Raw genomic sequence first — 24130 nt, forward strand, 5'->3', positions numbered from 1 at the left:
GGAGGGGTGCAAGTGCACGAAACAAGGAGTGACACACAGGTACAGCAAGTAATTAGGAAGGATATGGAATGTTGGCTTTCATCACGAGGAGGATGGAGTAGAGAACGAGGCACATATTGTTGTAACTTTACAGGGTGGTTGATTCCTGGGATGAAATGGTTGATGTATGAAGAGAAACTGAGCAGGGGGAGCCTATACTCATGAAGATTACAAGAATGAAAGATGATCTTATTGAAACATAAGATCTTGAGTGAGATTGACAGTGTTGGTGGATGCTGAGAGGGTATTTCTCCTTGTAGGGGTATTTGGAATTGGGGGCATGGTTTCAAAATGAGGAGTTCTCCATTTAAGATGCAGATGAGGAGGAATTTCCTTTTTCAGAGAGTAGTGGCTCTTTGGAATTCAGCACACACAGAGATATGAAGGCTATGTCATTGAATATATTCAAGATTGAAAGACATTTAAGTCAATGGGTTTGGGGAAAGAGCAGGAGGGTGGTGTTGAGGCCAAGGTTGGATCAGGCATGATCTTATTGAATGGAAGACAGGCTTAAAGGGTTGATTGACCTATACTTGTTTCTGTTACTCATACTCTTATGATGCTTGTTTATCAGGGAGTCACTGACTTTTTTTCTGTTTTGTTATGTCAACCATTTGATCTTAAACACCTCAAGGCAGTGGAGAGAAACATTTCAAAGTAAGGATATCCCACAATGTAATCCCAGAGGTGGAATCTTTAAAGAGACTTTTAAAACATCGATATTTGAATATGCCTTCAGTTACTCAGGCTGTTCAGATGTGAAACTTGCTGCTATGAGATAAAATATGAATTGTGGATCAATACAGAAATAAGAAATCAAGCAATTTGTACAACAATGGGGAATACTTTACACAAGGACAATGATCCAGTCCTACGTATTAACCAGTAATAGAGCTATTCATACAACTCAATGTTATTGAAACAGTGAATTAGATCACCCGCAGCACTGAGCATGTTAAACCATCAAGCAGAACAGTCTGAAGGATATGAGGAAGGAAACGTACCAAATAATGTGGACCAGAAGTTCTTGGGTTTAACTCCCACTCCATGTGGACTTAATTGCTCCAGCATGAGGCACTTCCTCACCATCAATGCTGCTGCATTGGAGGAAGGAGAGAGCAACCTAGTGTGTTGCATTCAGTGATGAAATAGCACAACTGTACAGCACAAGGTCTATATGGCATAAATGGCCATGAGTGTGGTGCCAGAGAGCAACCAATGCCCAAGAACCAAAACTAAGAAGAAGCTTTGCTTTCAGTCAAGGAGAAAGAAAAGAAATTACCAAACATTTGTGAAGATCGAGACTGGGTAATTTTTACATACCATAGTTGTCAACACCAGCGTGGCGATGAGACAGAAGAGGCTGAGTGAAAGCTTCATCTTCTTGTTCCTTTTTTTAACACAAGGCTGTTTGCTGTCTTTGACTCTGGTGTTTATGAGCAGACTGCAGTTCATCACGATGTGGCTATTTTATAAGGTGACAGGAACTTTACAAGTTAATGATTGACAGGGTTGAACAAGTCAATATGAATGTTGATACCTGATTGGATACCTCCCTGGAAACATTGTGGATTCCTAATTCTAATCTTCAGTGTTAATAGCTAACAGACTGCAGAATCTTTTATCATGGAGGTATCAATCCTGATGGAGGGCACCAGAGTCTGTGTTTCCAATTGTAGCACAGCCATATGCCACAGATTCAAAGGACTTTTCTTCCTCTGTGCAGCTGTTTTGAAATTAGCATGGCTGTCTTCTAAATTGTATCTGAGGCAAAGACTTGAGGAACTCAAGCAGAAGTTTTCCTTTGCTTTGATTATTGAGGGCAGTCATAGAGAAAGTTTAAAACAACCTGAGGTTGTTCTTTCTCTCAGAGTGCATCCAAGACAGTTTCTTAAAACAGTATGTGGATAGTCTGACCAGAGGAGGGGCCATACTGGACCTTGTATTGGGAAATGAGCTAGGCCAGGTGACTGACTTTTCAGTGGGGGAACATTTTGGAAACAGTGATCACAACTTAAGAAAGCTATGAATAAGTATGGACCTTGTAGGAAGGTATTAAACTGGGGGAGGGAAAATTACAAGAATATTAGGCTGGATCTATGGAGAGTTAATTGGGAACAGCTGTTTTTGGGCAAGTCCACGTCTGGCATGTGGAGATTGTTTAAAGACCAACTGCACAGAGTACAGGACTGGTACATTCCAGTAGGAAGGAAGGACAAGGATCTCAAGGTAAGGAAACCATGGATGACAAGAGAGGTTGTGAATTTAGTCAAAAAGAGAAAAGAAGCATATGTAAGGTTTGACCTAATTAGGGACAGTCAGCATGGCTTTGTGTGGGGCAGGTCATGTCTTACTAACTTGATTAAATTTTTCAAGGAGGTGACAAAGGTGATCGATGAAGGTAGAGCAATGGATGATGCCTGCGTGGATTTTAATAAGGCATTCGACAAGGTCCCTCATTCTAGGCTCATCCAGAAGATTAAGATGCATGAGATCCATGGTGACTTGGCCATTTGGATTCAGAATTGGCTTGCCCATAGAAGCAGAGGGTAATGGTCGATAGGTCTTATTCTGGCTAGAGGTCAGGGAGGTGCGGGGTGGGGGGAACCAAAAGGAGAGAGAAAGGAGCATGGGGAGTGTGGGTCACCTAAAGCTGGAATATTCAATGTTTAAGGTTGTTAAGGGCTGTGTTTGCAGTTGAGATTGTGTATATAGACCTGCAGATAGCATTTGGTGAAATACTGGGCTAGAATTTCCAATTTGTCATTTGCTGGTCTTTTATTTAACAGTCACAGCCACAATGTGTATACGGTTGGTGGAGAAAGGAAGAGCTGACCAGGGACTTGTGAAGGGAACTTTCTCTTCAGAATGCTGAAAGGCAAGGGGAAGGTAAGGTGTGTCAGTGGTGGAATCTCACTAAAAGTGATTGAAGTTGCAAAGGACGCAACTGAATGCAGAAGCTGGTGGGGTGGAAGGGGAGGACCAGGAGAGGGATTCAGAGCAAAGAAGTAGTTAATAGAGCGAACATGGTCAAGGGCTGTGTCAACTATGGTAGAGGAGAATCATGACTAATGAAAAAGACAAATGCCTTAGAGAAGCCTGGATGCAGATACAATGGAGAAAAAGGAACGAGATTGGCCTTACCCTTGCTGCTGTTTCTTATGTTCTTGAGAAAACAATTTTTTTAAATCAAGGAGTCAATTGTAGAAAATTGCCCTATTGTTTTGATCTTAAATGAGAATATTGTGTTTCCTAGATCACAACGATATCTTCATTGAGGAAGGCCTTTGATGAAGCAATTAAGGATGATTGGGCATCAGGCACTGGTCTGAGGAACTCCTGCAGCGATGTCCTGGGCTGGGATGATTGATCTCCAATAATCACAGCCATCTTCCATTGTACCACTGGAGTGTTTTCCCTTGATGCCAGTCTTACCAGGGTTCCTTGATGCCACACTTGGTCAAATCCTGGCTTGATGCCAAGGACATTATATTGTTGGAGGGCTAAGTATTGATGAAAATGATGGGCCACTAAATGATATAATTGAAAGTCATTGGTCTTGGGGAAGCTTGGAGATTGTACCTTCTGTGGGTAACCAAGTACCACCTCCCCTTCTGAAATGGACTGGTGGAAAATCTTCAGACTTTTCATGAAATCATAGCCATATTTGGGTTGGCTTTATGTTTCTATGTTGACTGTATTGGGAGCAATTGGAGGGGAAATAAACTGTGTTTAAACATGTTAATAATTCAATCTCCCAGTGGGAAATTCTCCACCCGATTAAAATCTCCACCTTCTACAAATAAAATGTTTATTGTTTGCTCACTAGTGCAACCCAACTGTCCTTTGACAGTGAGTTAAATTTATATAGCTAGTTTAATGCACAAAAAACATCCCTAGGTACAGCACAGGAACATTAATAGCCAAAATTAAACAATGTGCCACATCGAGTAATGCTAAGATTGACAGCTAAAAGCTTGGGCAATGAAATGGGTTTAAAGGAGAGCTTCAAAGGAGGCTTAAAAGGGAATTCCAGAAATCAGGTGGTCGGCAGCTGAAGGCCATGATAGAGCACTAAAAATCAAGGATATGCCACAGGGCAAAACTAGAGGGGTACATGCATTTTCAGAGGTAACTACGTGGTAGATGTTAAGGACACAGGGAGGTACAAACGCACAGAGGGACTTGAAAACTGGACTGAGAGTTTCTGGACTGGACCCAGAAAACTGGGGCGAGGGCAAAGTCAGGTGATTATACAGATGGAGAAAGTATGAGGTCAGAAGTCCTGCATGAATTCTAATAGGATAGAATTTCCTATTAGAGGAAACCTTTGTAAATTATTGGAGTTTCTATTGCAATCTGTAGTCTAAAAGAAATGTGCATTTCTTTCTGCCGGATCACCACCGTTGTGATGTTAACATGGTGTTACACCACCACCTGGCGTTTCCAAAAAGCAACAACAGCTCCTTTCATCTGCTGTCGGAGAAAGTCACAGTTCGATTCCTGAATCCGGATCTGTAGGCAGTTTCCTGTGAATAATAACATCATTGTTAGGATTCCAGCATTATCCAGTATCTTTTTTCAAGTCACAGTTGAGTTTCAGCCACTCCCCAACCAATGGACACCTTCCCAACAACCTGCATGATGCTACCTTAAGTCTTGCAATTGTCTGCATATCCTGTTCATAAAGCTGCGCTTCCTGTTAGCATTTTGTTTGCTTTTTTTTCCTACCTTAATGACGTGTGGTTTATCAGAAAGCATTACTGCAGTTGGAAGCAAAGACCTGTTGAAGTCCTACTCCACAGATTAGAGCAAATAATCTGGATTGACAGTCTCAGTACTGTACTGAGGGAGCACTGCACTGTCATGATGTGTTGAGGGAGTACTGCAACGTCTGAGGGACAGTCCTGTCGGAACACTGCACTGTTGAAGAATCTGTGATGTGGTAGTATGGCACAATTGAAAGGGTAATATTTAAGCGGCATTGCATTGTTGTGGGAGTGGTACTGAGGGAGTGCAGCATTATTGGTAGAGTGGTATTGAGGGACCACTCCATAGTTGGGAGGTAATACTGAAGGGGCAGTGAATTGTTGGAGTACTGAGGGAGTGCTACATAGTTGGAGGGACAATAATGAGGGTGTGCTGTACTGAAGTATTGCTGCGCTGTTAAGAGTGGCAGTACTGAAAGAACACTGAACTATTGGAGGAGCTGTGCTTTAAGAGCACTGCATTATCGGAAGAGCAGTACTGAGAAGGCTCTGCGTTGTCAGATGGTGAGTACTGGTGGAATGCTGCATTGTTGGAGGCCTGGTACTGAGACAGTAAAAGGAAGAAAATACCATTGTGTCACCGGATTCACTTCAGCTTTCTGGTTAATATTTAACTTTCAATCACTGTCCCTAAAGCAGTAACTTCTGTGCATGTTGGGATCTAGTTGAGTGCAAATATCTTTCCCTGCAATTATTCATTACATTTTAGAAAAGAGTACCTGACTCGCCATAATGTCCTTGGGGTGCACTGAGATGATGGGCCATTGGATATTGAGGGAGGCTGGAGTCTCCCTGGCATCATCTGAGAAGAGGGGAAGACTGCTACTCATCTGGGCCTACAAGGAGTGCTAAATAGAGTTGGTAATACTGAGGGAGTGCAGCATTATTGGTAGGGTAGTATTGAGGGGCCACTCCATAGTTGGGAGCTTTTCCAGGCCCCTTGTAGACTATCACTCCCACCTCCCCCCACCCCCTCCCCCCGCCCCCAATAGCTCAAGCCATGCAAGGTCCTCCACATTGTGGGACATCTACTGCTTGAGTCGTCCTGATACAAGATGTGTGGGACTCCCCACAGGGTAGCATACGCACATCACTTCACCTTTATTGCATGGCACTCCCATGCAAAAGGAGCCACACATTACGAGCCTCATGAGACGCTCCACAACTTTGGGAAGGATGGAAGGTAGGCAAAATCTAGATTTCAGAGAACATTCACTCCATAAGCCTTGTTTAATTTGTGGCACAAATTATTTCATTGAGCAGTGACTGTAAAACTTAATTAGGCACTCACCAATCACTTGAAACAACTTCCTTAATAGACAGCTGAATTTTAGTAAAAATAGATAGAAACTGGGTGATATATTTAAATTGCCACAACCCAATCCCCTGACACTCCCCAGCTCTGTGATTTGGTCCAAGAACAGAATCATCACATTAATCCAGCAAATCTGCGAGTGATCAGTGAATGCCTTTATTAAGAGGAAGCAGATATTTGTGTTTCACAAAATAATCATATAATTTTGGTTTAAGCCAGAGACCTCATGGGAATAAATCAGGATAGGTTTTAGTTAACAAAGCCTTAAATTTGTGCTGCAAGACCCACAAGCTTATTGCATCAAGTACATTCAATCAAGGGACACATCTTATCAGCACAGTCTTAAATCTTTTACTGTTCTAAAATTATACATGGTCTTAAGCCAAACGCCAACATATCACACAGAAACTGGAGAAATTTGAATGGAGAAGGTGCTCAGCTTCCAGCTCGATGACAAGTTCCATGATTTCTGCAATATTTTATGGTTACAATTTCAATTATTTTTTCTCCTTTCTTGACAGCAGTGAATTTGTGGGTTCCAGTTACTTCAAAGGCCAGAGTGAAATTATTTTCAGGAAACATGCTGGAGGGCAGGCTGCGAGTGAGAGGGACTGAAGGATGCGGAGCAGGCCTCGGTCAGTGATCAACAGACCGAGCAGAGATTAACAGACTCATTTCAATGACGAATCTTGAGAACAAATTGGAGAATGAACATGAGCAGAACAGGTTGGTCTCCACGGGGATGGATGAGCCAGATGAAGATGACTGCCTGGGCCACTGAGTTAAGACACAACTCTCTGCAGGAAGACTGGAAGCAGAGAAAGAACCAGGACCATGGCATTGACTGGCAGAAATCCACCACCTCCATTTCCATTTGGATACGTATTGTTTCCATGCTGTTAAAAGAAAATAGAAAATAAGCTAACAGGGAAAAATTTTTCTTCTCTGTAACTTTTAGAAACTGTTAACAGAAACCATAGAAAAAAATTGCTGATTAAAAGTTTTGCCTACAAAACAATAATGGCAACAATTTAAATATAATAATTGCACTATGTAACAATATGACAGTGACTGACAGTGGGGAAAGTAGCCAGAGAGAAACTGAGAGTTTCTCTTGAACTGAAAGATGGACACCTAGGCAGATGTCCTTGAACATTTCAGGGAGAAAAGGGGTATCTGTTCCCATTGAAGGTCATCAATAGTCTGTAACGATGGCACTGCAGTGTGTGAATGTGAAACAGTGGATGAAGTGTAAGGACTCAGTTGGACAATACTACTCCATATATGCAAGGCAGTTCTGTATTAATCACCTCATTGAGCTCCTCTTATTTCTCTCAACTGAAACTTGCACTACAAGTTAACTGTGAATGGCCAGCTCATTCCTGGCTTCACAATAAAGGCCCTCATACCTGAATACTTGTGTCCATACTTGTGTCCACAGCAGGAAGTGACTCATTTCTGTTGTTCCCCTTCTTCTCCCTTTGAGTCTCTGCTTTCATTTATTTACAATATGGGAAATGAATGTTCTGAAGGGTCTGAATGGGAGGTGTGGCTAGTGGGGGTGATAGTTGCTGCCAAGAGGATAATCAGCTAGAAGAAATAAGATCTGCAGCTGACCCCTTTCCACTGCTTATAAAACTGTAGAAGCTGCAACCTGGTGAACAACAGGCATGAAGCTGCATAACAAAGGCAAGCCACACCCATTACAACCAGGTCCAGTCAGCATACTTCCCCTGTAAGGAGAAGAGTCATATTATTAACAACATTTAAACAGCAGCATAATCATTGACTCCTTTGTTTTCACTGCCAGACTAAATTACATTATATCAAGTTTGAGTTGATGCACTCAATAAACTGGTCCTCTCCCTGCTTTGCAAAAACATTACCAAGCATCCGTTTTACCAAGCCGGGTGGGGGAGACGGTGGGGTGGAGTTGGAAGACAATGGCTAGTGGGTGATACACACCTGGCTCCGTCTGCCTATCCTCTCCCTTCTCACCTGGTTCCGGCTATAGCCCACCAGCCCCTGCCTCACCCTTCCCTCTCACATTTTGCTGGCTATCTTCCCTCTACACTCTCTCAGTCCTGATGCAGGGTCTCAACCCTAAATGTCGACTATCCCTTTGCCTCCCAGATGCTGCTTGACCTGCTGTGTTCCTCCAGTTTGTTTTGTTTTTGCTTCAAATTCCAACATCTGCAGTCCCTTGTGTTAGCACCAAGGGGAAAATGTGCACTAGGTTGGAGTCAGACACTAACTCACCAATCAGCTACTCACCAATGCCTAGTTTGATATATTAATGAAGGCAGTTAGAGAAAGGAAACAATAAAGAGAAATGCAAAAGCTATGAGATGCAAATCAGAACAATGAGGCCCAATTTAAAGGTTGAAGAGAAGTCCCTCATCTTCCATCTGGACACATTGCAGGCTTCACAACTGAATATCAGATTCAACAATTTCAGGTGACTCACTTTCTCTGTTTGTAATAGAAGTGACCATTCTGCTGGAAGGTTATCAGCCTGTAATACTAACTCAAATTTTCCTCTCGCAGACATTGCCTAATCTGCAGAGCATTTGAAATGTTCTCCTTTGGGTTTCAGTTCTTTGCAATAGCTCTGAGCTGCATTTTACAGCTTTTACTTTCCATTGTTTTCTCTCTCTTCTCTTAACAGCCCTCATTAATCTACCCATCTAAACCGGATGACTTTGTAAACAGCAGGCTGCTAAAGGTGACTCTGGCCTCGCCCTTTCAGAGATATTCTTTGGAGGAAAAAAAGATGTAGCTCAAACTGTTTAGCACCCTGAAATGAATATACCCACTGACAATGTTATTAATAAAAAGTCAATATTACTTTCTCACAATTTGGCTTGCAATTTTATCCTTCAATGCTCACCATCCTGCGAACACTTGCTGTCAGATTAAAATTACACAAGCACAAAATTCAAAGGTAGCAAAACGCAAACACTTGAGAAAATTAAGACCAGTTTTTATGACAGTGGTGAAGAAAAGGTTTTCATCCCAAAAAAAATGTCTATTAGACCTATGATCCGTAGGGGCCCATCACATCCAGGAACACTGAAAATCAAAAATGAAATTGCAGATGCTGGAAATCGGAAATAACAAAACAGATAATGCGAGAAACACGGAATAGATCAGGTAGCATCTGTTGAAAGAGAAACAGTTAACATTTCAAGTCGAAGACCATTGTCAGAACTGGGAAAGAGTAAACACAAGTTAATTTTAGGTCGCAGAGAGGATGGGGGAGGAATGGAAAGGGTGAGGCCAGGATTGCTATTGATGAAGCATCTGGTTGATAAATTAATAAGGGCGGTTCCAGTGAGAGAATACAAACCAAGGGATGTGCAACAGCTATCAAATGTAGGTCAGGGATGTAGGAAATGCCCAGGAGATCAGGCAGTGTCAGTGGTGGGAAAAGAACGGACTTCATATTACAGATAGATAACCTACTCCGAACTGTAAAAAGTGGGACTTCAGCTAGAGTCGACGCGGGATACGTTAGAGCTTGAAGTTATGGAGCAGGCAGGTTGGTCAATTAAGGAACTCTTACAAGAGAAGCTAGGAAATTAAAAATACAGCGTTCTCATCACTTTTCAGAAAGTGAAATAAATATTAGACACGTGGGATTCAGGTAAAAGCTGAAACTTCATAAATAAGCATACAGCAATTGTTTTTTAAAAATCGTCACAGTACATATGAAATCAGTTTTTCAAAGTCAGGGATTGTTCGTTGTTAATTGTGGTTTAATGATATTGCATAAATATATAAAAAACAAATATAACTTTTTCAATTGTTTGTTAAGCGTGTAACTTTTTACAGGTACAACTGTCACATCCTGTGGAATTACAGCCCGTCTCCAACAATAGCTTCCGATCTCACAGTTAGCTGTAGGCGTGTAACCGCTGGAAACTGCTATGTAAGCGCTGGGCGTTTCTGCATATCACCCCTCCGGGACATTAGATTTAAGATTAAAGAAGGCGAATCATCTCGGTCAAAGGGTGGAAGAACGAAAAGTGATGGTGAAGAATTAGCTTGAAAGCTGCTAAATTCAATGAGACGAGTATCTTTTAAAGTATTTACAAAACCTGGTATTTGACACTGATCGAAATATGTTATCAATTTGTTAAATTTGGTTCAGCGTCAGAAATAGCCGCCCAGTGTTCATTCTTTATCTTTTTTGGCTCAGCGACTACCGTTGAAAGAGAACTCTCAAACGCAAAATGGGGATAATCCCAGAAAAATTTCGGGGAATTCGGACTACTGGGAAACAGGGAGGTTAAGGTGTCCATGCAGTAATTTAAGGATTATTTTTCTACTAAAAACAACTTCCTCTCCTGTCAGCGAGGTGGGGGCATATTGAACGAAAGCTTATTAATTAAACGAATACAAATAATTAAATATTTTCACGCACTTGGATGAACCATTGTCTCACGAATCTCATGACATTGCTAAAATCATGAGTAAAAGTAGTTATATTTCGACCTGATATATTTAATCAGGACCATAGTTTATCTCGCGATTTAATTTATTTCGTCCGTTAATATCCCGCCCAGACATTGTAAGAACTTGACTGCAAACCACTAAATCAAATCGGCGTCATCTCATGCTGATGAAAACATTGTTATACACTCTTTAGTTGGAGAGAGTCTCTGTACCTGCCGTTCATGGTCGTTTCCCTCTACACTCAGATGAGCCACCAAACAGCAAATGAAGAGACAAATGAAGATTTTGTTCAGCACCGAGTTCAGCATCGTGGCGACGTGTTGATCCAACCTAAAGACTGAAGGGCAAAAGATCCAGAGCACGCTTTCCTGTATCTCCGAGCTGAGCTCAGCAGAAACCAAAAAAAAAACCAAATCAAACTGACGTTATTGGCGTGGGGAGGGGTGAATCGAGAGAACTGAAGCGTTGCTTGTGAACCTTTACAAATATACTCAGAATGAAACTCATACACACTTTATGAATTAAACACATTTCTAGCCGCATCTGCGAGTACTGGTATTGGCTGATGTGGACCTGACTCTGTTAACCAAAAAGGAATGCATCGGATGGTCTCACGCAGTATTGCCTTCAAATCCAAAGTCGACATAATAGCAAAAACAACGTACATCTATAAACCATTTTTCATATTGTAAAACAGCCCGAGGGGTTTCATAAGAACCTAATCAGACTGCTAGAACGACAAAGAACTTTTAACTATCTCAGCTGCTGAATGATTCTCTAACGTATTTTGATTTGTAGATAGATAGATAGGTAGATAGATTTATTTATTAGTCACATGTACATCAAGACACACAGTGAAATGCATCTTTTGCGTAGAGTGTTCTGGGGCAGCCCGCAAGTGTCGCCACGCTTCCAGCGCCAACACAGCATGCCCACAACTTCCTAACCCGTACGTCTTTGTGCAGGTGACCAATAGCTTGGTCAAAGAACTTCTAAGGTGTTTAAAAGGTAGAGGGAGAATGAGAAGAAATTGCAAAATTTAGTCCCTGACTGTTCCCTGACCAATGGTGAGGCTAAAGAAACGGTCATAAGCAAGGAGCAGAAGTCCATTGAAAGATAGGCATACAGGCTGAGAGTATTGATTAATAGTCAGTGCACCAGGAGCTAATGTAGATCTAAATGCAGCGATGAGGGTAGATAATATGGGTAATTCATGACAATGCAAATTAGGATATGGGTAGCAGAGTTTTGGATGAGCAATGAGCTCAAGTTTAAGTAGGACAGGAGACCAGGGAATGAGAAAGCATGGTCATGACATGCCATGCTTTCTCAGAGGGAATAGATGCAGAATGTGTTGGCAAGGGGGTGAGTACATGGGATTAAGATTATTCCAAAAAGGGGTTGACTTGTTGGATCAAATATACTTTACATGCTGTAGAATAATAAATTGGAGCACATACACTGGAATATGAACATTGTGAAAAGAAAAGAAGATTTAAAACTCTTAATATTTCTGTAGTATTAGGCTATGAAGTATGTGTACATATACAAAGTAACTTTCGAATGACATCTTCATAATACACTTTAATGCTTCTGGTCATATTCTACAATTTTATTTTGTGCTTCTAGTAGTTTTGGTTTGGAGACTCGGTTGTATTTGCTGACTTTTATGTTGTCAGTCACCAAAATAAAGAACCAAAGGAATTGTGTTCAGCCACACAGTCACCCAGTATGGCAAGCAGACAACTGTAGGATACAGGATAAAAAGAGGCATTTGGGTCCCTCATGTCAGCGAAAGCTCCTGTGAAGATTTACACTATTAATGCCAATCTCCTGTTTTTTAAGGATATGACTAATGCAATAAATAAGGGTGCTCAGAAGATCCGGTATATTTAAGTTTTCAGATAAAGCTTTCGCTGAAGTCCCGCAAAGGAGAATATGGATTTGAAAACTTGAGTGAGTGGAAAAGGAGAGCAAAAAACATCAACTTTCAAAATTAGGAAGAAATTCTGAATTTCGTCAATTTCAATGAGATTACCTCTCATTCTTCTAAACTCTAGAAAATACATTCCTGGTCTATTCAATCTCTCCTCATACAGCACACCTACTATCTCTGGGACCTTTCTTAATCGCATATATTCACTCCCCTGCCATTCATTCAGTCTAGTAAATCTTCCCTGCATTCCTACTATGGCATGTAAATTCTTTTAGTTAAAGAAACCAAAACAGTAGGCAATAATCGGGGTGTGGTCTCATCAACTTCTTAAATAGTCACAGTATGACATCTTTATTCAGATATTCAAATCCTCTGATAATAAAGGGAAATATTACCACTTGCCTTCCTAGTTGCTTACTGCTCCCTTTCAGTGATTTGTGAACATGAACTTTTAGGTCCCTGTTAACATCAACATTCTGCTTTTCTGTCCTGTGCACCAGCAGAATTAAATTTAAAATGAACATTGAGATCACCCACCCAGAGTTCATTCTGTGGCTTTGGTAGCTTCTGTACTTCTTGCAAGCATTGTTCAACATGGAGGAGCACTGATTTAGCAGCTGAGGGAGGCACATCTTGGCTTGATGCTATAAGACTTCATGGGATCCGGAGTCAATGTTGAGGACTCCCAGAGCTACTCCCTCCTTTCTGTATATTGCTGTGCCATTCCCTCTGGCGGGTTGGTCCTGGCCACAGGATAGCATTTACCCAGGAAGTGTGACTTATGTAATATATATTTGTCACATTCATAACGTACTGTGCTGCTGCGGCAAAAAGCTAATTTTTATGGCATTTATACCCTGGGTATGTATGCCATGGCAATAAACTTGAACTTGATCATCGAAAAATGTCAGGCAGCACCTGTGAGGAAACAAGCAGAGTTAGGGCTTTAAGGCTATTAGAGTTAGACCAGTTGATGACCTTTAAGGTTTTCCACCCTGCTCTCTCTTTCACATCTCTGACTTTTCCCTTCCCTGGAGTCATGTGTAAGCTGGGCTGGGGTAAGCAGATTTCCTCCCCTTAAGGGCATCAGTGAACCAGATGGATCTTAGGACAATCAAGTAGTTTTTATAGTCATCACCACCAATTAATAATTATTTGTCTTCAATTCCAGTTTGTAACTGAATTTATAAATTCCACAGGTGCCATGGTGAGATTTTAACTCACATCTCTGAATTTCTCATGCAGTCCTATGGAATACTAGTTTACCACCTTAACTAACACTGTACGCCAGTGAACCTTATCTGCATTGCATCCGCTTCCCAAAGCTGTACACAGTGTTCCAGATATAGTCTCACCAAAGCCTTGTTTTAAAAAGGTTTCCTTACATTTGTAGTCCATCTTACATCCACGCTGTTCTCATGTTCCTGGAATGGAGGCTCAGTTTAATACATTAAGCTTTTATCACCCATCACCACCACTTCAGTGTACCATCTATATGACATACTGCATTAACTCACCAAGACTTCTTCTGTGACCTCTACCATCTAGAAAACTAAATACAGCAGGTGCTTGGGAACACCACTGTTGCCAAATTCCACTCTAAGTCACACATCACGCTGACCTGGAAGGTAAAGGTAAGGGGAGGCCTATCCTTACTGTGGGTTGGAGCAGAGGAGGTGAGAGCAGAAATGCAGGAAACGGAACTAACATGATGGAAGAATCGTTTCATGTGCTGGAGGGAAAGTCATGGTTAAAGAGAAAGAAAGATGCCTCAGAAGCTCTGGTGTGGATAAGACAGAGAAAATGGGAGAACGGAATGAAGTCCTTACGGGAAACAAGGTGATCAATATAGCTGTGCAAGTCCGAGGGCTTGTAATGGATATTGGTTGCTAATCTATCCCTTGAGACAAAGATAGAAAAGTCATGAAAGGGAAGGGAAGTGTCAGAGATGTGAAAGAGAAAGCAGGTGGAAAGACATTTAAGATCATCAACCCAAAATATTAACTTTGTTTCTTTCTCCACAGATGCCGCCTCACCTGCTGAGTATCTCCAACACTGGCTGTTTTATTTTGAAAAGAGAAAATGTTCACTATGAGATGAAATTCAGCTAGGGAAAGGAGAGCGATGGTGGAGGGGGAACTGGTTGGGTCTCTGTTCAAAGAAGAAGTGAAGGGACTCAGGCCATCTTAGTGTGGCTGGAGGGTGTCCATGGTGAAAATGAGCTGGAAGTTTGAAACTGTCGAAACAAGAGCAGGAGTAATGAATATAAATGGGAAGAGAGTGGGCAAGACAAGAAGGAATAGAATCAAGGTAGGAAGAAATAAGTTCTTTTGTTAAGAGCAGGCTGAACCAATGGGTCTACCAGGACAGTACTGCTTATGGATTTTGGGGAGAAGATAGAAGGGTGATGATGAGCTTGGGGGACTATGAAGTTTCCAAATAAATGAGATCAGTGACTGAGAGAGAATAGCCTGATATTCAGTGGTGGGGTCATAGTCCCAAGAAAGATTCAAAGAGATTTCAGATAACTAGCATTACCACCCTATTTAGAAAGTTGATAAAGACATCAGAGCTTGTCCTTAGTGAGGTGAAGTTCTGCACATTCAGAGGGAGGATACTTTTACAATGAAACATTCAATGGAAGAATTAAGACAGTCAAAATCACATGTTACATATACAGGTCATAGATCAAAGAAACACATCCCTCAGCCCATCACATCCATGCCAATCATCAAGTACCCTTCTATACTAATCTCATTTACCAGCACTTGGTCCATAGCTTACCATGTCTTGGCAATTCAAGTGCCCATCCAGATGCTTTTTAAATGTAGTGAGTATACCTGCTTCCACCACCTTCTAAAGCAGTGTGGTCCAGATTCTAATCACCCTCTGCGAGAAAAGTTCTTCCCCAGATCTTCTCTAAACCTCTTACTCCTTACCTTAAACCTATAAGTCAAGATTATTGTCATATGCATGAGTACATGTATGCACAGGTGCAATGAAAAACTTACTTGCAGTAGCATCACAGGCACATAGCATCAGATAAGCAGGATTCACAAGAAAAACATAAATTAAACATATTTGGGGAACATAGCAAAAAAGATTCTTACTATCTACCCTGATGAATAGATTGGATGAACCTTGTATTGGATAGAAATACCTGGTCTATAATAAATGTTCTGATGAAAGGTCCCAGACCTGAAACATTAACTGTAGTGCAGCTTCAAGTTCCTGGGTGTCAATGTCTCAAAGTATCTGCCCTGAGCCCAACATGTTGATGCAATCACATTAGGAGTTTGAGGAGATTTGATATGTCACCAAAGGCTCTTGCAAATTTCTATAGATGTACAGTGAACAGCATTATGACTGGTTGCATTGCAGCCTGGTATGAAAGTTCCAATGCACAGGATCACAAGAGGCTGTAGAGGGTTGTAGACTCAGCCAGCTCCATCACAGGCACAACCCTCCTCACTGTCGAGGATGTCTTCAAGAGGCGGTACCTCAAGAAGGTGGAATCCATCACTGAGGACCCATGCCATCCGGGACATACCCTCTTCTCGTTACTGCCATCAAGGAGGAGGTACAGGAGCCTGAAGACCCACACTCAACAATTTAGGAACAGCTTCTACCCCTTCGTCATTAGATTTCTGAACAGTCCATGAACACTACTTCATTCTTCCTTTTTTTTGCACTATTTATTTACTTTGTAATTTATAGTAATTTTACGTCTGCACTGCACTGCTGCTGCAAAACAACAAATTTCACAACATACAATAAACCTGATTCTGATTCTCTTTCCAATAGACACCTGTTGAGACTTTCCAGCATTTTCTGTATTTATTTCCGATTTCCAGTGTCTGCAGTTTTTTTACTTTCATTCCTGTTCTGCAATTCTCTTTTATTTCAAAAATAAACTTTATTCATAATAAAAATACATGCAAAAGAATAAACACAATGTAAAACTTTTTACGTTGTATCCTATGGTGAATACATCCAGTAGTGTTAACACATCCCTGCTCTGGAAAGGGGATCGTCCACCTGGTCGACGATGAGACGGGATAGCTTGGTCTTCAGAGGGATGCACTGTCCCTGGTTTTGTGATTGGATGGATATTCCAGCAAATCGGATGGCTACTCAGATGAACTGGGGGCAATCACCTGGTCCGATTGCGCGCCAATGCCCGATCCATGATTGGATGTGACTGGTTAGTGAAAAAAACCGCTTCGGGTTTCGCCAATCGTTGTGGACACTCATTGTAGGTCAGCACAGCCAATCATCTCCTTGCTTTTTGATTTTCCTAGCAACACGGTAAACAAAAGGGCGGCTGGCGCGGGAGCTATAGCAACTAAACTGGGATCGGAGCACTGGGGCAAAGGTAGAGTCGCTGGTCAAGGGGAGTGAGTGCTGGGGACTGGTCAATGGTCATCAGGGGGAGAGGGGAATGACGCTGGGGACAGGGAGTGGTTAATGGAGGAGAGGGGAGTGATCACGGAGGTAGGTTACTGGTGAACAGACCAGCAGGGGAGTGCTTCGGAGAGGTGGTCACTGGTCAGTGGGGAAGGAGGGAAGCCCTGGAGATTTGTCGGTTGGCAGCGAGGGAGGGGGTAGTGAGGCCTAGAGACCGCTCACTTGTCTTGGAAGGGAGTGAGTAGGGGTCTGGGTACTGGTCAGTGTGGTCAAGGCCAGAAAGGGTAGGTGGTTCGAGTGGCAGGTATTGAAAGCACAATGAGTTCCCCGCTGTCATCCTTAGGAAAGTTGAGGAAAGTCTCGCTACATCTCCCGGAGTTGCAGGGACACGGGTAAGTTAGGTTTCACTAATTCATTTATTCAGTGGGGTTTTTTTTTGCTGCAAGTAAATGGATACAACTTTTTTACAGAAAGAGAAAATGCTGAGAAAACTCATTAAGTCAGGCAGCATCTGTGGACAGAGAAGCAGCCAAGGTTTATGGTCTGCCACCCTTCCTCAGAATACAAATTAACCCTGTTTTGTATTTCTGGTGACTCCAGTTAGCAGTGCAGCTCCGGCGTGCAAACTCCTGAAATGAATGTCACTCTGTTGCTCCTCTTAAAATGGGTCCTGCCATACTTCCATTTAAAGCAGGAAATTGTGATGCTACCTGTACTTTGGCATCACATCTAAGCTGACCTGATCTTGCATGTACAGGGAATTTGCAGTGATTGCCTTTCTTTAGTAGACAAGAGCAAGAACTACTGCTGCTTTTATGGTTAAAGACTTTAATTCAAAACATGGCCCACAAACTTTAGTACTTTATGGTGCTGTCTGTGAAATCAAGATTCATTTTAGTGCCTTTCATAATCTCAGCACTTTACAGCCAATAAAGTAATTTCAAAATGTAGTCTTTATGTACTGTAGGAAACATGGTAGCTAATCTTGGGCACCTGTGTTAATGACTAAGGGATAAATATCGGCAGTGCACCAGGAAGAACACTCCTGCTCTTCTATCTAATAGTGCCTAGGATCATTCACAATCACTCAGAATCAGAAGGAGTCTTGGTTTTATGGCTCATGTAAAGGAGAGTACCTCTGATAGTTCAATATGTCCACAGTATTGCAGTGGACATGTCAGTCTGGATAATAGAGCTTAGTTCTCTGGAATGGGACCCAAACATTAGACCTTCTGACTTAGAAGCGCGAGATTACTAACCAGTAGGCTTTGAATGACACCTTTAAACTATTTGTAATTAAAAATATTTATTCTTAATGTTTTTTATATTTGGGAAGATATTGCTCATCTATTTAGCTCACTACATAGAGAAACATAGAACTTGTGCTTGAAGCCTGGAGTAAAAAAAACTGGAAGTCCAAAGGAAGAACAGAAAATCTTGGATGCTCTCAGCAGGTCAAGCAGCATCACTGGGGGAGAAACAGAGAAGGTATTTCAGGACATGGACCCTTCATCAGAACTGGAAAAGTAAGGAAATAAGTGTCAAGTTGCAGCGAGGATGGAGGTAGAGAGAACGTGGGGAATTGTAGTCCAGACCAAGGCTGTCAAGGTAACGATTGCTTTAAAGATCATCAGTAGGAGATGAGAGAAAAGAAACAAATTGAAACAGAAAGGTACAGAGAAAAAAGTGTGGTAACCTAAAATTGATAAACTCAATATTTTGTCCCAAGGGCTTCAATATACCTCGATGGAAGATGAGATATTGTTGATCATTGTTGAAGTAATGTAGGAGGCCAAGCTCAGGCTAGAATGGGAATGAAGCAGACAGATAACTGGAAGCTCAGGATTGCCCTTGCAGACTGTATGAAGGTGTCCCCAGTCTGTCTTTGGTTTCTCCAACGTGGAGGATATTTTACCTTGGGTACCAAATGCAATACATTAGATTGAAAGAAGTGCAAGTGACTTGATGCTTGGCCTGAACGGACTATTTGCTTGGCCTGGATCATGAAGGGAAGAGGCAAAAGGGCAAATGTTCACCTCTGGCAGTTGCATGGGAAATTATTGTGAAAGGGGGAGTTGTTAGTGGAGATGGAAGAGTGGACCAGCAAGTTGTGGAGGGAACAGTCCCTTTGGAATGCTGAAAGGGAAGGCAAGGAGAAGGTCTACCTGGAGGTGACAGAAATTAATAAGGTGATCTGTTGAACATGGAGGCTGGTGGAGTGGAAGGTAGGAGAACAGGAAACCCTATCTTTGTTTGCATCTCCCATGGTTGAAGAGTTGATAGGATTCTCAAATGCATCTCATTTATTTCTAATATTTCTGCTCCCACCCCTCTCCTCCCAGCCAGGACATGGATAGGGTTTCCCTTGTCCTCATCTTCCAGTCTACCACTTTTCACATTCAATGGATTATTCCCCATAATTTCTTACACCTCCAACAGATTCCACCTCCAGGCATATCTTTCCCTTCTTTTAACACTCCAAAGGAATCATTCCCTCTGCAATTTCCAGATTCACTTTTCCATTTCCAGCAATCACCCCCTTTGTCATGGTATTTTCTCATACAACCAAGAGAGATGTAATACCTGCCCATTTGCATTTTCCATTCCATCATTCAAGGGCCCAAACAGTCCTTTCAAATGAAGCTGTAATTCACTCGCACTCCTTCCAATTTAGTGTATTGCACTTGGTGCTCATTATGTGGTTATGTCTGCATCCAAAATACTAACTGCAGATTGGGCAACCTTTTTGCAGAACAAATCTCTGTTCAGTTGAAAGGGTAGTTCAGTTGCCTGCATTGAACTCACAACCACACTCCCATTCTGACCTCTCCATCTTTGCCATCTTTGGTCTCCTCCATTGCTGCAGCAATGCTCAGTGTAAGGTTGAGGAACAGCACCTCTTCTTCTATTTTGAAGCACTTGGGACTTGTTATTGAATTTAACAATTTCAGATAACCACACCAGTTTTTCTCTCTCTTTTCTCTTCTGTCTCATATGACCAATTTATAAAGTAATTGTCACCTTGACAACTTTGGTTGAACCCTATTGCAGACATTCCCTCTATTCTCTCCACTGCTCTCCCTCTCTGCAATTGACACTTCTATTTTTTCACTTTTCTAGTTCTGATGAAGGATCCTTGACCTGAATTGCCAATTCTGTTTCTTTCCCCACTGATGCTGAGTGCTTCCAGCATTCCTGTTTTTGCTTTTATGTGTCATTGTTTTTATGTATTTTGGTGTATTTTCCACAGCAAACGAGTAGTCTGCTTTAAAGAGAACTCCTACACAGGTAAGACAGGCCAACTTTCTTAAATAATTCCAAACTCTAAACCATCAATACAGTAAATAGCAACAGCTGCTGAAAATTCTTAGCATCAAAACCACCTGTGCTTCTGCAACATAATGTTATCCCTCACGGATTCTGTCCGATGTTCCTAGCACCTTTCAGGGTGGCATTGATTATGAACCTTGCAATTACAGTCAACTGCTGGATTAAAGAGATAAAGATCAGTCAGTGCATTCATTCCCATAACTCCAACAGAAAAATTCCTGTCTAGCTGTGGGTCATTGGTGAAGGAGCTAAAGATCTTTGAGTCTGAGACACTGCCTTGAGAAATTTCATCATGCAAGTTTGGCTCTGACTCCTGTATGCACCCAAGCTGCACACTCCAGTGATGTGAACACTATTATTCAGATCGCCATGTTAATGATTTCTTTGGAATGAGATGGGGAAAGGGTTGTTAAGGAGTTGCAGGAGACAAATGTAATAGGAAAATAGTCAAGCACTAAAATGCAACAGCTTGGTGTGGTTTGTGCACTGTTTAAGCTTGCTTCCATTCTTGTATGAGGCAGCTGTGCATAAATAACAACAAATGTCAATTAGGCCAACATCCCGCCACCCAGGTCCATCACCCCACTCCAAACCACATGTTAACATTAGAACAATTTTTGACCCAGAATATTTTGCAATGGTGACAATTGCATTTTTTTTAAACTGTTTCTGACATGTTATAAATTACAGGCCTTTTTAAAAATGGGTTAAGTAATATGCTGATGGGGTTAAATCCAATGGCATGTAATTGTATTGCATCTATCAGTCTGCTACAACTCTCATTTCCCAAGGACAGTACTCAGACAACAAGTACTCAATGCTGACGCCATAAGGTCCAAGCACTCCTTCAAATTAAGTGCTCAAAAACTTTAGTCAGTAAGAAGTGTTAGAACTATTTGTTTATTCATAAAAATATAGTAAACATTAGGGTGGGAACGGACTTCTGAAGAATGTATTGACAAAATGGATAGATACAGTATGTGGACAAATGAAATGTAACCTAGAAGTGTGAAGTGATATATTTTCGGATAACGAATGAGCAAGTCTTTACATATTGAATAAGTTGACACAGGAATAGAGAGCTGGAGTTGGGTAGAAGTCGGGGAGAGTGGAGGATTTATATGTAAAAGATGGCAGACCAGGCTGAAAAGGCCATTTAAAAAGCAATTTTAATTCCCTTGCTTTATTAAAAGAGGAACCAAGTAGTAAAGCAAGAGTGTAATGCTAAACCTTTATCAAACTCCAAATGGTGTATTGATATTTAGACTCTCTTCTCATGTTGGAGGTATTCATTGCCAGTGGACTAAATGTTATTTGCTACTTATCACTCCTTGCTTGAATGTTGTCTAGATCTTGCCCCATGTACGCATGCACTACTTCATTTGTTAAGGAGTTAAATGGAATTTAATATTGTGCAATGATCAGGAAACATCTTCGCTTGTGAATTATGATGGAAAGATAGCCAGTCTTCAGCCAGTTGAATTCATTCAATATGATATCAAGAAATGGCTGAGTTCACTGAGTTGAACAAATGTTTGAATTCCAATAAATGTCACAGCATGGAAATAGGCCTTTGGCCTACAGTGTCTGGGCTAGTCTTCAAGCACTTGGCTATACTAATCCCATTACCCAGCACTTGTTGCATAGCCTTCCATATCATGGCATTTCAGATGCTCTTCTAAATACTTGTGAATACTATGTGAGCACTTGCCCCCACCACCCCCCTCAGGCTATGAGTTCCAGATTTCAACCATTCTCTGGTTGATAAAAAATCTTCTTCTAATTCCCTTTAAGTCTCCTACTACTTTACTTAAACCTATGTTCTCTGCTCATAGACAACCTGGTAAGGGAAAAGGTTTATCACAATCTATCTTATCTGTGCCCCTCATAATTTTGTATCCCTCAACCAGATCATCCCCTTAACTTTCTCTGGTCCAGAAGAATATAACTAAGCCAATTCAGTCTCTCTCATATTTCAAGTGCTCCATCCCAGGCAACATCTTGGCTAATCTCCTTTGTACCCCTTCCAATGCAATCGCATCCTTCCTATAGCTTGGGAATCAAAACTGCCCAGAGTAATCTTGTTGCGGCCTAACTGATGTTTTATATGGTTGTACAACAACCTTCATTCTCTTAATTTCTATGCCCTGGCTAATGAAGGCAAGTATCCTTAGTGCATTCTTAACCACCTGCATTCAGGAATGCTTTGACATATACACTATGGTTGCCCTGTCCTTCAGTGCTTTCTAAGGTCTTACCATTCATTGTCTATGTCCTAGCTTTATCAATCCTCCCAAAATGTAATACCTCACATATCTTAGGACTAAATTCATCTTCCATTATTTGCCCATCCAACCAACTGATCAATATCATTCTGTAGCCAAAGACTGCCCTCTTCACCCCCCCCCAACATCACCAATGCTCATGCCATCTGTGAACTTAGTAATCATATCCCCTACATTCACATCCAGATTGTTAATGTATGTAACAAACAGCAATAGTTCCAGTACCATTCCCTGCAGTACACAGATGTGCAATCTCAAAAATAACCCTCAACCACAACCCACTGCCTCCCATCACCACACCAATTTAAAATCCAATTTGCTAAATTACCCTGGATTCCATGACTCTTAACTTTTTGGCAAATCTCTCATGTGGGACATTGTCAAAAGCTTTACTGAAGTCCATGTAGACTTCATGGACCACATTACCCTCATTGACACACTTTGTCACCTCTGCAAAAAGGTTAATCAATATTGTTAACATGGTTAGTAAGTTTGTGGATGACACCAAAATTGGTGGTGTAGTGGACAGTGATAAAGGTTATCTAAGATTACAATGGGATGAACTGAGGAAGTGGGCCAAGATGGAACTTAAGAAATGGCAGATGGAACTTAACGCAGACAGATGCAAAGTTTTGCATTTTGGTAAGTTAAATCACAGCAGGACTTGCACAGCAAATGTTAGGGCCCCAGATTGTGTTGTAGAACAGAGAGACCTAGGGGAGCAGATACATAGTTCCCTGAAAATGGTAACACAGGTAGACAAGGTGGTGAAGAAGGCATTTGACACACTTGCCTTCATCGGTCAGGGCACTGATTGCAGGAGTTCTGTTGTACAAGTTGTTGGTGAGATCACACTTGGAGTATTGTGCACAGTTCTGGTTGCCTAGCTATAGGAAGGATGTCATTAAACTGGAAAAGGTGCAGAAAAGATTCACAAAGATGTTACCAGGGTGAGAGACCTTGAGTTATGAGGAGAGGCTGGATAGGCTGGGACTCTTTTCCCTGGACTGTAGGAGGCTGAAGGGTAACCTTGTAAAGGTATATAAAATCATGAGGGGCATAGATAGGGTGGATGGTCACAGTCTTTTTCCCAGCATAGGGGAGTCTAAGACTAGAGGGCATGAGTTTAAAGTGAGAGGGGAAGGATTTAAAGTGGACCTGAAGGACATGTTTTTCATACAGAGGGTGGGTAAATGGAATGAGGTGCCAGAGGAAGTGGTAGGGGCAGGTACTGTTACAACGATTAAAAGACATTTGGACAGGTACGTGGACGGGAAAGGCTTAGAGGGATATTGGGCCAAATGCAGGCAAATGGGACCAGCTCGGATAGAAGTTTTGTGTCGGCATGGATGAGTTGTCCGAGGGCCTGGTTCTCTGCTGTATGCTTTTATGACTATGACTCTAGTCAGGCAGAACCTCCTGTTAACAAAGTCATGCTGACTATCCCTAATCAATCCCTGCCTCACCAAGTGAAGATTAATTTTGTCTCTCAGACTTTTTCCCTACTACTGATATTAATCAGAATCAGGTTTATTATCACTGTCTTATATGACGTGAAATTTGTTGTTTTGCAGCAGCAGTACAGTACAAA

General features: G+C 41.6%; 1 protein-coding gene across 1 annotated transcript in view; it reads left to right on the forward strand.

The window, feature by feature from the left end:
- The first annotated feature begins 17202 nt into the window (after positions 1–17202).
- Positions 17203–24130, forward strand: part of ubxn11 (UBX domain protein 11) — a 58217-nt gene continuing 51289 nt past the window's right edge. Inside the window, exons 1-2 of the mRNA XM_052036722.1 lie at positions 17203–17316; positions 20175–20212. Coding sequence (XP_051892682.1) covers positions 17243–17316; positions 20175–20212 — 112 coding nt within the window. The 5' untranslated portion in view covers positions 17203–17242. The remainder of the gene's footprint in view (positions 17317–20174; positions 20213–24130) is intronic.

The sequence above is a fragment of the Pristis pectinata genome, chromosome 22 (assembly GCF_009764475.1).
Source record: "Pristis pectinata isolate sPriPec2 chromosome 22, sPriPec2.1.pri, whole genome shotgun sequence".
NCBI lineage: Eukaryota > Metazoa > Chordata > Chondrichthyes > Rhinopristiformes > Pristidae > Pristis > Pristis pectinata.